The 18633-nt window shown below is 44.9% G+C and overlaps 1 protein-coding gene across 1 annotated transcript in view; it reads right to left on the reverse strand.

Annotated features, from left to right (window-relative positions):
• The window catches only part of spon1b (spondin 1b), a 353689-nt gene that overhangs the window by 68063 nt on the left and 266993 nt on the right, over positions 1 to 18633 (reverse strand). Inside the window, exon 7 of the mRNA XM_052029057.1 lies at positions 9740 to 9804. Coding sequence (XP_051885017.1) covers positions 9740 to 9804 — 65 coding nt within the window. The remainder of the gene's footprint in view (positions 1 to 9739; positions 9805 to 18633) is intronic.

Here is an 18633-nt window from a genome sequence, read left to right on the forward strand (position 1 = left end):
TCTGCCCAATACATCACGGGCACATCACTCCCCACCATCAGGAGTATCTACAGGAGGCGCTGCCTCAAGAAGGCAAAATCCATTGTCAAAGATCCCAACCATCTGGGGCATGCCATCTCCTCGCGGCTCCCATCGGGCAGGAGGTACAGAAGCCTGAAGTCCCACACCACCAGGTTCAGGAACAGCTACTTCCCTTCAACCATTCGGTTCTTGAACCAAATAGCACAACCCTAATCACTACCTCAGTACAGCAACACTGTGACCACTTTGATCACTTTATCCTAGAATGGACCTTTTTTTTGTTCTAATTGTGTTCTTTCTTGTAAAAATAGCATAACTTTATCTTTAATTAATGGTTTTTTCTTGTGAATGCTGCTTATCTGATGCTATGTGCCTATGATGGTATTGCAAGTAAGTTTTTCATTGCACCTGTGCACACATGTACTTGTGCAGATGGCAATAATCTCAACCTTGATTTTGACTTCGAATTGGATACTGAGACAAATAAGTCTTGGCACTCTCAGTTTATTTCTTTAAATACTTCAATCATTCCTTTGTGTCATAATCTTCTTTCCTAGTGAAAAAGAAATCTCATTTCTTTCAACAATAGCAAAGTACTGTGGATGTTGGGAATAAGAAATTTTAAAAAGCAAGAAATTCTGAAAATGCTTAAGCAGCAAGTTTTAAGAGAGGAAGAGAACTAACGTTACGCACTAATGTCGATGGCCTTTGGGGAGGTTTGGCATCATGAAGAGATTTGGAAATAAGTGGGGAGAATTTTAACATTGGCAGATTGTCTAATGAATCCAGGGCAGTGATGGAGATGGTGATCAGGACTTGGCAGTGGACATACAGATCATGCAGGAGAAAGCCAAATATCCAGCTTTCCCCTTTAACTAAAATTAATGTTGGAGCATGGACACTGAAAGATGGGAAATTAATAAAATGACATGTGTAAATATCAAAATTAAATCCTGATTTTTCTTTCCTCTCCGAAGAAAAGCAATGAGCTCTGTGGTCAGAGCTGTTCAGAATTAAAAGAAATGTTTAATCATCATCTGCAGGTCAGCAGATGCCAAGAAGAGATTCTAGCGAAGTCACCATTCTGTACTTATTTATGAGGTGCTATTGTGATCTGCTAATGCTTCAAGTAAAGATTCTCTTGTGGGTGATTTCCTTCAGAACGAGCCTTTAGAATTGACTCTCACAGCACTTTGCCATTCAAAGGTTACAATTCTGAGACAGTTTACTCAACATGACAGCGTCCAGATGAATGGAAGTAAAATTGTCAAAATGGATCTTTGAGCACAAGAGTGAAAGGAGGTTGTGAAGAAATATGTTAATGATGGAATTTGGTAATTTGCATTAATGACAAGCCTTTAAATGCATAAATCCAATTCTAGTGACTGCCGATTGTATCCCAAATCTCTTTGAATGTATATTTTTATTGAGCTAATCGCACACACTGAAAGAAATCAGATTTGCCTTTGCAAAGGCTTCGTCGTAATGACAGTCTTCATTTATACACATCCAGCTACAGTGTTCCCACTGACCCTCCCTCCTGGCTTTTCCAGGGGGAACCTGGATTTGACTCTTTAGGTCAGGAGTGGTGATAATCCAAAAGTCTAAAAGGTTAGAATTCATTCAGCAGTCTCCAACTCATTATTCAGTCTATTCTGTATAAAGTCAGTGCGGGGTATAAATAGTTTTAATAATGCTCCTGCTTATATATTCATGGGATTGACTTTCACTAACAGAATTAGCACTCCATCAGTGTATTCTGGCTGTATTTAAATTTGAAGTTAACTCCTTAGGTGCTGGAGGGAAATGGATTTATTTTATTCATGTTGAATGCCAGTTATCAAGTTTAGCTCTAACGTCGACCAACAGCAGGGATGCGTTTGGCATACTGGCCTTCATCAGTCAAAGCATTGAGTACAGGAGCTGGGATGTTATGTTGCAGTTGTACAAGATGTTGGTGAGGCCACATTTGGAATATCGTGTTCGGTTTTTGTCACTCTGCTATAGGAAAGATGCCATTACGCTGGAAAGAGTGCAGAGGAGATTTATGAGGATGTTGCCAGGACTTGAGGAGTTGAGTTGTAGAGAGAGGTTGAGCAGGCAAGTGTAGACAAAGTCCGTGGAGGGGAGGCCTAGTTTCCATGATGTACTGAGCTGTGTCCACAACTCTCTGCAGTTTCTTGCGGTCTTGGGCAGACCAGTTACCATACCAAGCCGTGATGCATCCAGATAGGATGCTTTCTATGGTGCAGCGAGAAAAATTGGTGAGGGTCAACAGGGAGATGCCAAATTTCTTTAGACTCCTGAGGAAGTAGAGGCACTTGTGAAGTGCTTTAGGGTGTTTATTGCGTTAAGGCACTGAAGAGACTTAGAGGATTATTGAAAAACAGAACATCTGGTTCACAGATATCCTTCAAGGAAAGAAATATGGACCAGACTGGGTAAGTTTGGTATATCTGGTCCCAGGCACACAGCCATGTTCTTGACCCTTCAATTCCCTCTGAACTGGTCCAGCAAGTTATTCAGTTCAAGGCAACTAGGACTAGGCAATAAATGCTGACCGAGCTAATCACACCACATCAAAGGCTGCCCTGTGTTAGAGGCAGAGGTTGGGCAGACTAGGACTTTATTCATTGGAGTGTAGGAGACTGAGGGGTGACCATATAGAGGTGTATAAAATCATGAGGTGTACAGATAGGGTGAATGCACTCAGTCTTTTTCCAAGGGAAAGGGAATCAAAAACTAGAGCGCATAGGTTCAAGGTGAGAGGGGAGAGATTTAATAGGAACCTGAGGAGCAACTTTTTTTACACAGAGGGTAGTCTGTGTGAGCTGCCAGAGGAAGTGGTTGAGGCAGGTGCATTAACAACATTTAAAAGATAGTTGAACAGGTACATGGATAGGAAGGGTTTAGAGGGTTATGGGCCAGATAGAGGCAATTGGGACTAGCTTAGATGGGCATCTTGTCAGCATGGACTAGTTGGGCCGAAGGGCCTGTTTCCGTGCTGCATGGCTCTCTGATTCTATCCTATGCAAAACTAAGTTATAATAATTAAATTAAACAAGTACATGCTGTTGGAGATGTTTCCACTGAGGTTGAAATAACTTTCTCGCTGGCTAACCAGAATCATACCAAAATCTAGCACATTGCAAGAGGTTAAAGAAATAATTTGTTGTCACTTCACAATTCTCCCTTCCAAAAGCAGTCTGTCTCCTTGTGGTTGGATACTGGTTTTGGTCACAGTTAACGAGTTCCACACACCTCACTATAGGAAGGATGTCAAGGCTTTAGAGGGGGTACAGAGGAGGTTTACTGGGATGCTGCCTGGATTAGAGGGCATGAGCTATCAGGAGAGGCTGGACAAACTTGGGCTCTTTTCTCTGGAGCGGTGGAGGCTGAGGGGTGATCTGTTGGAAGTGTATAAAATTATGAGGGGCAGAGATAGATTGGACAAGCAATATCTTTTTCCCGTTATTTAGCGATCCAATGCCAGAGGGCATGCATTTAAGGTGAGGGGGGGAAGGTTCAGAACAGACGTGAGGGGTACCTTTTTTACTGAGAGAGTGGTGGATGCCTGGAATGCATTGCCTGATAGGGTGGTGGAGGCAAATTCATGGGGGACTTTTAAGAGGAGCTTGGATGGGCCCATGAATGAGAGGAAAATAGAGGGATATGGGCATTCTGTAGGTAGGAGGGATTAGCTATGTTGGCACAACAATGTGGGCCGAAGGGCCTGTTCTGTGCTGTACTGTCCTATGCTCTATGTTCTAATGATCTGTTGGGTTACCTCAATGGGGAAGGATTCAAAGGTGGGCAAGAAACCTCTTCACTGATTAGGCTGTGTTGCTTCTCCATCCCACCCATAAAATGGCAGTTATTGTAAAACTTCCCTCCAAAGAGAAGGATGAGGTTCTTTCATTCAGAAAGGAATTGAGATGGTAAGCAGCATCACTATTGCCAGCATCAGGAGTTCTTTGACCTCCAGTTTCTCTTATCTCTTCAACCGTTCAGTTCTTGAACCAACCGGCACAACCCTAATCACTACAGTTTAGTGACACTGTGACCACTTTGCACTAAAATGGACTTTGTTTTTTTTTGTTCTAATTGTGTTCTTTTGTGTAAAAATTGTGTATAATTTGTGTTTAATTTACATTTTTCTAGGTGAATGATGGTCATTGAAGTCGGGTTCTTGAACTGACCTATATAGCCCTAACCCTAGCTCAGCAACAGGACACCATGGACCACCCCTTGCACTACCATGGATTTGTTTCTGATAGTGTTTCTGCACTAATGTCTTGTTTGGCAAAATATTTTTCTTCACTGCTTTGTATAATTTATGTATAATTTATGTTCTGTGTGCTGTCAGTACCCATGTGCCTGCGATGCTGCTGCAAGCAAGTTTTTCACTGTACCTGTACCTCACCGCACTTGTGCACATGACAATAAATTCAACTTGATCCATAGTGGCTAACATATGATCATATGAATTGGAGCAAGAGTAGACCACACAGCCCCTCTAGTCCATTCTGCTATTTAATGCTGTGACTGATTTGAATGCAATCTGCATTCTTATGTACACCAATAACCTCTGTACCACTTGATTATCAAGAATCTATATACCTCTGCTTCCACCACTTTTTGTGGAAGAGAGTTCCAAGGACTCACCACCCTGAGAGAAAGAAGTCAACTCATCTCTGTCTTAGAGCAAAATTTATTTTCAAATAACGACCCCTAGTTCTACATTCCCCATGAGAAGAAACATTCTCTCCACAACCATCCTGTCAAGCCCCTTCAGGATCCATCATTACCTCTTCCTGTTCTAAACTCCAGCAGATACAAGCCCAGCTTATCCAACATTTCTTCACCTACCCATTCTCGGAATTAATCCAGTAAACCTTCTCTGAACTGCTTCCTATCATTAGCATCCTTTAAATCCTGTATAATACTAAATACTTATATACCAATACTGTGCACAGTATCCCAGGTGTGGTCTCACCAATGTCCTATACAACTGAAGAATAACTCTATTTTTGTATTTAGTTCCTCTAGCAATAAACGGTAACATGCTATTGGCTTTCTGAAGTACTTGTTATGCACAAACATTCAGTGAATCAGGCACTCAGACACCGGAATCTCTCTGTATCTCTGAGCTCTGTAATTTCTCACCAACTTATCTATATGCTCTTGTTCATTTTTTCTACCAAAATGCACAATTTCACATTTTACCACATTATGCTCTATTTGGAAGATCTTTTCCCATTCACTTAACCTATCTATATCCCTTTGTAGTCTCCTTATGACATCTCCACAACTTACTCTCCCACCTATCTTTGTGTCAGTGCTTTCAGTACCTTCATCCAAGTTGAGGCCCCAGTGCCGATTCCTATGGGACACCGTTCATCTTGCCACCAGAAGAATAAAGACCCAATTATTCCTACTCTTTTTTCTGATAGCCCGCCACACCTGAGGCCACATCAATATGTTACCTCCCACAGCATGTCTTTATTTTCAGTAACAACCTTATTTTATGCCTTCTGAAGATCTAAGTATAGAGAATTCATTGGTTCTCCTTTAACAATGGCTTCCAATGTTTTCCCTAGGACAGATGTTAAGTTGACCTGGGAAAACAGAAGCAACAGAAGCTTCCTTACTTTCTGTTTCTCTCCAATTTTCAATTAAGGAGTCACTTTTGTTATTTTCCAATCTAATTAAATCCTTCTCAAATTGAGGGAATCTTGGAAAATTAAAACCAACACGTCATCGATCTCACTGACCACTTCTTCTCAGACGTTAGGTCAAAGTCCATGGCTCCAACAAGTTGCTTAAATTTCCCCAACTTCCCCTCTTCCTTCCATTTCCCAATTTGCAGATATTTCTGGGATGTTACTTACATCCTCTACAGGAAAGACTGATGCAAAATACCCTAAGTTCATCAGTTATCTTGACTTCCATTATTTATTCCTCAGACTTACTTTCTGTAAGACCAACACTGGCTTATGTAACCTCTTTTCTTTTTAAAATATCTATAGAAGCATTTTACTATCTGTTTTTATATAACTGGTGAACTTTATCTCATTCTCTAATTATTCCTTGTTAATCATTTGGCTATTTTTTGCTGTTTTTTTATATTCTGCCTAATTTGCTGACCTTCATAGAACATAGAATATAGAACATTACAGCACAGTACAGGCCCTTCGGCCCACAACGTTGTGCCAACATTTTATCCTGCTTTAAGATCAATCTAACCCTTCCCTCCCACATAGCCCTCCATTTCTCTATCATTTATGTGTCTATCTAAGAGTCTCTTAAATGTCGCTAATATATCTGCCCCACAATCTTTGCAGGCAGTGTGTTCCACGCACCCACCACCCTCTGTGTAAAAAACCTTACCCCTGACGTCCCCCTTATACCTTCCTCCAATCATCTTAAAATTATGTCCCCATGTGTTAGCCATTGTCACCCTGGGAAAAAGTCTCCAACTGTTCACACGATCTATGCCTCTTATCATCTTGTACACCTCTATCATAATTAAATGTTTTTTCTTCAAGTTTTACCACAATCTTTAACTGTTGCAGTTAATTGTGAATGATAGGTCTTTGTCTTGGAATTTTCCTTCTCGTTGGAGCGTATCTATTCTGAAAAATCCCCTTAAATATCCATCACTAGACAACGACTGAGAAGTCCCTGCACCATATTTGCTAGTTCACTGTAGCTAGACCTGATTTCAAGCCCTCATTATTAACCTTATTTAAGTTTAAATTGCTGGCCTTTGACCCATTCTTCTCTCCCTCAAACTGAATGTAAAATTAAATTATATTATGAGCAGGTATCTGGGGCACCTTCACTGTGAGGTCATTAATTATTCATAGAATCATAGATTTGTACAGCCCATCATATCCATGCAGACCTTTTTCCCCATCGATACTCATCCCATTTTCCCTCATTAGTGCCATATTTTTTATGCCTTGTCTATTTTAGCGTCTGTCTAAATCCCTCTTAAATGTCATGATTGTATCTGATTCCAGCACCTCCCCTGGCAGCTCGTTCCCGATACCAACCACATCATCACTGCGATCTTCCTATCATCCATCAGGCAGAAGATACAGGAGCCTGAGGGCACGTACCACCAGGCTCAAGAACAGCTTCTACCCCACTGTGATAAGACTATTGAACGGTTTCCTTATACGATAAGATGGACTATGACCTCACGATCTGACCTTGCACCTTATTGCGCTGCACTTTCCCTGTAGCTGTGACACTTTGTACTGTTATTGTTTTTACCTGTACTACCTCAATGTACTCTGTACTAACCCAATGTAACTGCACTGTGTAATGAATTGATCTGTATGATTGGTATGAAAGGCAAGTTTTTCACTGTACCTCAGTACAAGTGACAATAATAAACCAACACCAATACATTGCAATAGTGATTACACATCCTGGATCATTTCATCCAGGGTGAAGCACTTGAGACACCTTCAAACTGTGAAAGACACAGAAATACAAGCCTCTCTGTCAGCCTCATATCCCATGGGACTGCTTTCATTTTCAGTCTGATCACATAGGTGTGAAGTAACGTGCAATACTTCACTTTGTTACAAGCATTACGTTCACACTCACTGCTTTTGTTCTTGGTACTACATTAACTTGCATTTCTCCACTGTTATTCTTCTCAATTTATCTAAAATGCTTTATTTTGTTTTTTCTCATGTGAATAAACTTCCAGTCAGCACAGTGCCAAACTGTAGAGCAAGTCATCGCCACAGATAGTTAGGAGATACAGGCACAGCAGACTGAAGATATTGGAATCTGGAGCAACACAATCTGCTGGAGGAGCTCAGCGGGTCGAGCAGCATCTCTGGGGGGGGAAGGAATTGTAGACGTTTCAGATCCGGACACTGCATCAGGACTGAGAGTGGAGAGGGGAGATGGCCAGTAAAGGGAGGAGAGGGGGTGAGGGGGAGAAGGGCAAGAGAGGTGAGGGGGAGAGGGGGAGAGAGGGAGAGAGGGAGAGAGGGGGAAGGGGAGAGGGGGAGAGAGGGAGTGGGGGGAGAGAGGGAGAGGGGAAGAGGGAGAGGGGAAGAGGGAGAGGGAGAGAGGGAGAGGGGAAGAGGGGGAGAGGGGAAGAGGGAGAGGGGAGGGAGAGGGGGAGAGGGGAAGAGGGGGAGAGAGGGAGAGGGGGGAGAGGGGGAGAGGGGGAGAGGGGAAGAGGGGGAGGGAGAGAGGGGAAGAGAGGGAGAGAGGGAGAGGGGGTGAGAGGGAGAGGGGGAGAGAGGGGAGGGGGAGGGGGAGAGGGGGAGAGGGGGAGAGGGGAAGAGAGGGAGAGAGGGAGAGGGGGAGAGGGGAAGAGAGGGAGAGAGGGAGAGGGGGAGAGAGGGAGAGGGGAGGGGGAGAGGGGGAGAGGGAGAGGAGGAGAGGGAGAGGGGAGAGAGGGAGAGGGGAGGGGGAGAGGGGGAGGGGAGAGGAGGAGGGAGGGGGGGAGAGCGGGAGAGAGGGAGGGGGGGAGAGAGGGGGAGAGGGGAGGGGAGAGGGAGAGAGGGAGGGGGGAGAGGGGAAGAGAGGGAGATGAGAGGGAGGGGGAGAGAGGGAGAGGGGAAGAGAGGGAGAGAGGGAGAGGGAGAGAGGGAGAGGGGAAGAGCGGGAGAGGGGAGGGGGGAGAGGGGGAGAGAGGGAGAGGGGAGGGGGAGAGGGGGAGAGGGGGAGAGGGGAAGAGAGGGAGAGAGGGAGAGGGGAGAGAGAGGGGGAGGGGGAGAGGGGGAGGGAAGAGAGGGAGAGAAGGAGAGAGGGAGAGGGGAGGGGGGAGGGGAGAGGGGGAGAGGGGGAGAGGGGAAGAGGGGAAGAGGGAGAGAGGGAGAGAGGGAGAGAGGGGGAGAATGGGAGAAGGGAAGGCGAGAAGGGGGAGGGGGGGAAGGGGGGAGGGGAGTGGGACCCAGGGTGATTGGTGGACTAAGGAGGGATGAAAGATGAGAGGTAGGAGCCCCAGGGAGGGGAGGGGAGGGGACCAGGGGTGGAGATGGGCGACAGTGGCAGGTGGATGATAGATGGAGGCAGGTAGAGCGAGGTGGGGGCAGGGGAGAGTGAAGAGAGGGGACGGCTGCTGGAGGGAGATACAAAGCACTGCCAGTGCCTTGGAGGTGAGAAGGGGAACCACTGGGGGAGAGGTGTATGGCAGATGGAACCAGATGGCGGAATGAAGATGGGTGGGGAGGGCCGGGGGTGGGGGGGGGATCTGTTCCCTTCCCACCCCATAAATGCTACTCGACCCGCTGACTTTCTGCAGCAGGTTGTTTGTTGTTACCACAGATACTAAAATGTGCTCCATCCTCCGCTCCCACATCAGTACCTCCGGAGTCTCCCGACAATCCAGCCTTCCCAGCCCTGAGTGGAGACACCGTCAGTTCCCGTCAGCACATATCCCATGTCCAACTCCAACACCGTACCATCTCGCTTCTCCTTCGTGTCTCTGCCATCTAGTCCAGGATGAGGTTAACTGACCTCTTGCTAAACACGAGCACAAAGCCATTTTCTCCACCACCAACTCTACTGGCTTTGTCCATTTCTAAGGCAGGGGAAGACTTCTCTCAAACAGAAGACTAAGTTCAAACAAAAACTCCTAAACTTTGAATCTCCAGAGTGGAGCACTTAAAAACATGCCAGAGATTTTCCACAGTATCTAACATTTCTAATCAAAATGCCAACTGAAAAATCTCTTACTTACACATTCAGGGGTTGCCAAGCAGGCCATTGTGCTTTCGCCTTGATGACAGTCAACACACTATCGCCCTGAAAAAGCAAAGGATAAAGAGTCAATGTTTGTCTCCTGAATAAGGTTCCTGGATAAATATGAGGTGTTGCTCCTTGGTAGGATGAATGTCAAGAGGCAGTACACTTAAGGGCAAGACCCTTAACAGTGTTGAAGAGTAGAGGGACCTTGGGGTGCAAGTCCATGACTCATTGAAAGTGGCTACACAGGTAGACAGAGTGGTTAAGAAGGCTTATGGAATGCTGGCATTTATTAATCGAGGTATTGAGTATAGGAGTCAAGAAGTTATGATGCATTTTGATAGAACTCTGGTTAGGTCGCACTTAGAGTATTGCGTGCAATTCTGGTCACCTCACTGCAGGAAGGATGTCAAGGCTTTAAAGAGGGTGCAGAGGAGGTTTACTAGGATGCGACCTGGATGTGCTATCAGGAGAGGCTGGACAAACTATTGGGCTCTTTTCTCTGGAGCGGCAGAGGCTGAGGGGTGATCTGTTGGAAGTGCATAAAATTATGAGGGGCATAGATAGGGTGGACAAGCAATATCATTTTTCCATTATTGAACAATACAATACCAGAGGGCATGCATTTAAGGTGAGAGGGGGTAGGTTCAGAACAGACGTGAGGGGTACGTCTTTTACTGAGAGAGTGGTGGATGCCTGGAATGCGTTGCCTGATAGGGTGGTGGAGGCAAACTCATCGGGGGCTTTTAAGAGGCGCTTGGATGGGCACATGAATGAGAGGAAAATGGAGGGATCTGGGCATTCTGTAGGTAGGAGGGAATAGCTATGTCGGCACAACATTGTGGGCTGAAGGGCCTGTTCTGTGTTGTACTGTTCTATGTTCTGTGTTCTAAGGTTGGAACAAATTGGAAAAGGGACTGAGGAAGAGCTATAACCTGCTAGTTCTTCATCCCAATTTCTCTGCTAACTCTGTTCTGGACCCATTATTTACAGCACTGGTGTGTTAATCCTGTTTCTTCTTGCCTCACCCATTGCTCCCTGGAGTATAAGTTTCATCATCTCACCACCTTCCAGAAGATGCTATTGAAGTCCTTGGTGGATTAATTCCATTGAGTTGGTTGTGTCTCACCTAATGCCCCAGAGACATGTTCAAATCCCACAACAGCAACTGGGAAATTTCAGTCCAATAAATAAGATTAATTCTGAATTTTATTGGTAATGATAACCACAAAACTTATCTTACATTTATTCGCTTCACTCTTAATGGAAGGAAATCTGTCTCATTACAGACCTACAGATAAGAAAGATGTACATCGAAGCACACAGTGAAATGCATCTTTTGCGTAGAGTGTTCTGGGGACAGCCTGCAAGTGTCGCCACACTTCCGGTGCCAACATAGCACGCCCACAACTTCCTAAGCCATACGTCTTGTTTTTGGAATGTGGGAGGAAACTGGAGCACCCGGAGGAAACCCACGCAGACACGGGGAGAACGTACAAACTCCTTACAGACAGCGGCTGGAATTGAACCTCAGTTGCTGGCGCTGTAATAGTGTTACGCTAACTGCTACACTACCGTGCCTGCCCTTAACTGCCTCCAGAAGTAGTCCAGCAAGCAACATAATTGTTTCAACCAACACATGGATGAAACAAAATTGACCAAGGCATCAAATACGGTGACTGGGAACGAGATGGCAATGCAGTCAACTCTGCAATCTCCTCAAAAAAGCTGCAGATGCTGGAAATCAGAAATAAAAAAACAGATAAATGAGAGAAGCACTCAGCGTCTGGAGAGAAAGAGAGAAAAACAGAGTTAATATTCCGGGTTGAAGACCCTTTGCAAAAGTATTTTGAGTTTTTATTCATCCTCTTGAACACGTGGACACATGGTCTACAGTAACAGCCCTCCACTATCCGATGGGAGATCACTGACCTGCTGAAACACCTCAGACAATTAAGGAGTCCACACCTGTGTGCAGCCAAACCAGGTCACAAGTTCGTACGCAGCAAGGAATATCCATGCACCCTCAGTGATTAAGTGACAAAGAATTTCTCTCTGGACAGGTGCTGAGTGCTTCAAGCATTATCTGTTTTTTATTTCCCATCCCCTTCCAGGTGGTGCTGCCAGGTTCTCGAACCCCTAACTCAGCCTCTTCTGTTTTTGTCACTTTAACATTTCTTCTTGCACTACCTCAGTCTGCATTACCATAAACTGCACCATTCCCTTGTTTTGCGCTTGTCGCTGTATTTATTGCTGTATTTATCATTACCATGTAAACTGTTCACTGTGAGCTTCACGCGAGCAAGGAATTTCATTGCACCCTGGTGTATGTGACAATAAACTCACTAACTAATTTGCATTCATGCAGGACCTTTCTCAACCTGAGTGCATTCTGTAACACTTTATTTCTCGAGAAACAACAAATTGGTAAGTTGGTTTATTATTGTCACATGTACCGAGGTACAGTGAAAAACTTTGTTTTGCATACCATCCATACGGATCATTTCATCACATCAGTGCACTAAGGTAGTACAAGGAAAACAATAAGAATACAGAATAAAGTGTTACAGTTCCAGAGAAAGTGCAGGGCAGGCAGACAATAAGGTGCAAGGCCACGATGAGGTAGATTGTGAGGTCAAGAGTCCACCTTATCATACTAGGGACCTGTTCAATAGTCTTATAACAGCGGGATAGAAGCTGTCCTTGAGCCTGGTGGTACGTGCTTTCAGGCTTTTGTATCTTCTGCCCGATGGGAGAAGAGAGGATGTCCAGGGTTGGTGGGGTCTTTGATTATGTTAGCTGTTTTACCAAGGCAGTGAGAAGTAGAGACAGAATCCATGGAAGGGAGGCTGGTTTCCATGAGGTATTGCAGGAGACTCAGCAGCCGAATTTCACTGATGATTTTCTGTCTTGAAGCAAGTTAATGATTTATACTGAGTGTGTTTGTGGGATATACTTGCACAGGGCATTGGAGAGGAGTTGCCTCTCAGACTTCCACCTCAAGCAAGGACAGTACCTCCAAAGGTGCAGCACACCTCCACCATTGAAAAGGAGGATTACCCTGAACGTTTTTGCTTAAGATGTTGTACAAGATATTGGTGAGACTACACTTAGAGCACCGTGTACCGTTTTGGTTACCCTGTTATCGGAAAGACATCACTAAGCTGGTAAGAGTGCAAAGAAGATTTACGAGAAGGTTACCTGGACTCGAGGGACTGAGTTATAGGGAGAGGTTGGGGAGGCTAGGACTTTACTTATTGGAGTGTAGGAGACCAAGGGGCATCCTTATAGTGGTGTATAAAACCATGAGGGGCATAGACAGGGTGAATGCATTCAGTCTTTTTCCCAGGGTAAGGGAATCAAAAACTAGACGGCACCGATTTAAGGTGCGAGGGGAAAGATTTAAAAGGGACCTGAGGGACAACTTCTTCACACAGATGGTGTGTACATGGAACGAGCTGCCAGAGGGAGTAGTTGAAGCAGGTGCAATAACAACATTTAAAAGACATTTGGACAGGCACATGGATAGGAAAGCTTTGGAGGGATATGGGGCAAATGGGATCTAGAGGGGCATCCTGGTCAGCATGGACCAGACGGGCCGAAGGGCCTGTTTACATGCTGTATGACTCTATGACTAAGACGCTCCAACAGGATTTGACCCCTGATCTTCTGACCCTGACTGGACCCGATATCCAGGAGGATGATTGCAAGCCAATGGATCTGAAGCAGGAGGCTATAAATCTACATCTCAGTCCCAGGTGATTCTAATCAGATCTTCTGTTTGATATATCTAGAAACCAGCCTTTCTTCTAACCTCCTAGTTACTGGATAGTTGCAGCAAAAAACATTCTTCTTACCACCCCCCTGACTGTGGCCAATGAATAAACCACATATAATTGGCAATGGAGTTTCTTTTCCAAATGAATGCTCATGTGTTAAATCATGCTGTGTAGCTGAAATTAAAAATAAAACTCTTCTCTATCGGCAGAATACATGGGATTAATTGGTACCACTCTACAGGAGTCAGTGCAACTTGGAATTACAACGCACACCTTCATTTTTATTTGACAGCCCCAGTTAAATGCAATCAGCACATCCTGAGAGACACTGCCCCCATTTGTACGCTAACGAGTCTCGTAAATTAGTTACTGGCACCCAGCCCTACTAGCATGCTTGAGCAGATTTTGAAGCAGCTCGGATTAGAAGGGAGGAGCCAGAAGGGATAAAATTTTACTTTGGGGGAGTTATGAATTGGAGAATTAACAGCACAGCTTGGAAGTATCCTGTGCGATTGCTACAGTGTGGTTGGGGTTTCTGATGAAGTGCTCAAATTAGTTCTTTCGTGGAAAGGTTAAAGCTGTTGTTTGAACACTTTTTATTGACAAAGTAGAACATCAGGATTGGTGTAAGCTCTAAGGACTCTGCCAAACCTAGCCCAGATGGAATACATCCCAGGGAAGCTCAAGGGACTGAAAGAGGAAATCACTGACTCATTGGTTGAAGTATTTTTTTAAGGTCGCCAAGTGTCTGAGGATATGAACTGCCATTGTGGACACAGCTCAGCACATCACAAAAACCAGCCCCGCCTCCATGGACTCCATCTACACTTCTCGCTGCCTCGGTGAAGCAGCCGACATAATCAAAGACCCCACCCACCCCGGGTCCTATCCCTTCTCCCCCGTCCCATTTGGGCAGAAGGTACAAAAGCCTGAAAGCATGTATTACCAGGCTCAAGGACAGCTTCTATCCCGCTGTTATAAGACTACTGAATGGACCTCTTGTACAATAAGATGGACTCTTGACCTCACAATCTACCTCGTATGAACTTGCACTTTATTGTCTGCCTGCACTGCACTTTCTCTGTAACTGTAACACTTTATTCTGCCTTTTGTTATTGTTTTCCCTTGTACTACCTCAATGCACTGATGTGACGAAATGATCTGTATGGACGGCATGCAGAACAAAGTTTTTCACTGTACCTCGGTACGTGACAATAATAAACCAATCTGCCAATTTACAAAGACCAAGATTTCTGTGATGGACCAGCCATGCAGTATCATGGCCTTAGCTGGCTCAAGGATCAACCTCATAGTGGGGCACCAGAACCAATTGGAGGCCACTTTTGATTCAACAAAAACTTGCATTTCTGTGGCACCTTTCACATCACCCAATAGTTTCTTACATCTACTGCAGCCCTTTCAAATTGCAATCATTGTTTTTAAGTATCACAGTCCATTTGTACACAGCAAGATCCAACAAATGGCAATGTGGTATTGGCTGAAGGATGAGCAATGAATGACACCTCTGGTCTCTTCCTCAAACGAGCACAATACGATTATTAACATCCCCCTGAGAGGACTCAAGCAACAGAACAGCTCTCCCATAGTGCTGCACCAAGTGCCCATCTGGATTGAATACAGGACTTGGGACGACATATTGCAACTGTACAGGTTGCTGGTGAGACCACACTTGGAATATTGTGTGCAGTTCTGGTTGCCCAGCTATGGGAAGGATGTCATTAAGCTGGACAGGGTGCAGAAAAGATTCACGAGGATGTTACTGAGACTGGAGGGCTTGTGTTATAAGAAAAGGTTGCGACTTTTTTCCCTGGAATGTAGGACACTGAGAGGTGACCTTAGGTATATAAAGTCATGAGGGGCATAGATAAGGTGGATGGTCACAGTCCTTTCTTTCCAGGGTAGGGGAGTCTAAAACTAGAGGGCACAGGTTTAAGGTGCGAGGGGAAAGATTTAAAGGGGACCCGAGAGACGGTGGTGGGTATATGGAATGAGCTGCTAGAGGAGGTGGTTGAGCTGGGTACCGCTACAATGTTTAAAAGACATGTAGATGGATAGAAAAGGTTTACAGGCCAAACACAGGCAAATGGGACTAGCCCAGACAGACATCTTGGTCGGCATGGATGAACATAGAAAATAGAACATTACAGCACAGTGCAGGTCCTCCGGCCCAACTTGCAGATCGATAGGGTTGTTAAGAAGGTGTATGGTGTGTTGGCCTTCATTAGTCGGGGTATCGAGTTCAAGAGCCGCGAGGTAATGTTGCAGCTCTATAGAACTCTGGTCAGACCACACTTGGAGTATTGTGTTCAGTTCTGGTCGCCTCATTATGGGAAGGATGTGGAAGCTTTAGAGAGGGTGCAGAGGAGGTTTACCAGGATGCTGCCTAGATTGGAGAGCATGTCTTATGAGGATAGGTTGAATGAGCTCGGGCTTTTCTCTTTGGAGAGAAGGAGGACGAGAGATGACTTGATAGAGGTGTACAAGATGATAAGAAGCATAGATCGAGTGGACGGTCAGAGACTTTTTCCCAGGACGACAATGGCTAACACGAGGGGACATAATTTTAAGGTGATTGGAGGAAGGTATAAGGGGGATGTCAGGGTAAGTTTTTTACACAGACAGTGGTGGGTGCGTGGAACGCACTGCCTGCAGAGGTCGTGGGGGCAGATACGTTAGGGACATTTAAGAGACTCTTAGATAGCCACATGAATGATAGAAAAATAGGGGGCTATGTGGGGGGGGAAGGGTTAGCTAGATCTTAGAGCAGGATAAAATATCAGCATGACATTGTGGGCCGAAGAGCCTGTACTGTGCTGTAGTGTTCTATGTTCTATGATAAGAGGCATAGATCGAGTAGACAGTCAGAGACTTTTTCCAGGGCGAAAATGGCTCACATGAGTTGGGCCGAAGGGCCTGCTTCCATGCCATTTAACTCTCCAGGTTTCTGTGCTTAAGGCCCTTGAATGGAACTTGAATTCACAAGCTTCTGCCTCAAAGGTCACAGGTAAAAGCTATGGCCGTGGCGTTGCAACAATCCAACAGCTTTCCTAGTCATGAACCAGCAATGGAAAGGACTTGAATTTAGGCCTGAAGGGTTAACGCAGACATTCCACAAGTCACGGTGCAATTTGTCAGGCAGGACCTTCAATAATTCTGTCCTCTGAAACAGCTCACTTGCAACAGGGCAGCGTTCCCTCACTGCACTGAAATGTCAGCCTAGATTATATGCTCTGTACGTCAACGCACAACCTTAATATTATTTCACCTGTTATTAAGCTTATCCCAATGAACTTGATGGGATCAGTTACCTGGATCAGTTCTGTGATCCTTCTAGTGCTGAGGGATATAGCCAAACTTCTCCATTCCACTGGTAATTAGCAGAGACTGTGATCTCTCCTCTTTATCTAATTAAGGTAAGTAAAACCTGTAATTAGATTGGCCTTAAACCTCTTTAGATTGTCAAACACTTCTGCTACCTTGATACCAAGATCCCCCAGCATACAATGTGTAATATTAGAAACAGATGGCGAGTTATTGTCATTTTCTCTTGTGGACACCCCTTGGAGAATATTAATTAAAATTTCTGCTGTCTTGTCTTCAAGTTTACTGTTATAGTTAATTTTTAACTTCTTTGACATCCTTATAACATTAGAAAAATGTGCTTTATATCTTCAGCCAGACTCATCTCCAGGAAGCTCCTCATGACTCTACCATCTTCTTTTACCAGTCCAGTGAAGGTTCTCGACTGGAAATGTCGACCGTCCATTTCCCTCCACGATGCTGCCTGACCCGCTGAGTCCCTCAGGCGGTTTGCTTTTTGCTCCAGATTCCAGCATCTGCTGTCTCCTGTGTCTCCATCTTCTTTGATCTGGTTAAGTGATCCTGGTCCCAACAATATCCTTCCAAAAATGTTGTACAGTTAACCATCAGTCTTTAAAATTGGTATTGGTATTGGTTTATTATTGTCATTTGTACCGAGGTACAGTGAAAAACTTGTCTTGCCTACCGATCGTACAGATCAATTCATTACACAGTGCAGTTACATTGAGTTAGTACAGAGTGCATTGAGGTAGTACAGGTAAAAACAATAACAGTACAGAGTAAAGTGTCACAGCTACAGAGAAAGTGCAGTGCAATAAGGTGCAACGTCACAACAAGGTAGATTGTGAGGTCGTGGTATATGCTCATTTTATCAAACTTGGTTTACAAAATTGATAAAGTGTGCAGCTGGTCAAGCCACTACCTCACAGCACCAGTGACCTGGATTCCATAGAACCATAGAATCCTGCACTCCGGCGCTGTCTGTGTGGAGTTTGCATGCTCTCCCTGTGACCTCATGGGTTTCCTCCAGATCCCTCCTCACATCCCAATGACTTACATGGTTGGTAAATTATTTGCCAGGATCCTTGAGAACACCTTCACTCAAAGCTCCCCTACAAGGTTAACCCCATTCTGAAAATGAGGGACAGATTATCCTTCATATAGCACCTTCCACAACATCAGATAGTACTTTATTAGAGAGATAAGATTTCTTTATTAGTCACATGTACATTGAAACACACAGTGAAATACACCTTTTGCGTAGAGTGTTCTGGGTGCAGCCCGCAAGTGTCGCCACGCTTCCGCCACCAACATAGCACGCCCACAACTTCCTAACCCGTACGTCTTTGGAATGTGGGAGGAAACCGGAGCACCCGGAGGAAACCCACACAGACACGGGGAGAACATACAAACTCCTTACCGACAGTGGCTGGAATTGAACCTGGGTCTCTGGCGCTGTAAAGCGTTATGCTAACCACTACACTACCGTGCCTGCCCATGCAGTCTAGGTTACACTTATGAAGTGTAGTCACCACTGTGGTTAACACAAGTGGGAAATCCAGCAGATCATTTGTTCTGGTAATATCGGTGGAGGGTTAGGGTTAGGATTTCACAACCATGTCTCCGGGAGCGTTGACATCCACTTTTGGATCCTCAGTCCAACAGCTCATCCACAATACAGCCCGTGAGTGCACCAAGGGGTTTGAACCCACATTCTTCTAACCAAGACTTGAGAGTGTTGCCTAATCACAGACATTAATGCAACAAC

The sequence above is a fragment of the Pristis pectinata genome, chromosome 14, assembly GCF_009764475.1.
Source record: "Pristis pectinata isolate sPriPec2 chromosome 14, sPriPec2.1.pri, whole genome shotgun sequence".
Lineage (NCBI taxonomy): Eukaryota > Metazoa > Chordata > Chondrichthyes > Rhinopristiformes > Pristidae > Pristis > Pristis pectinata.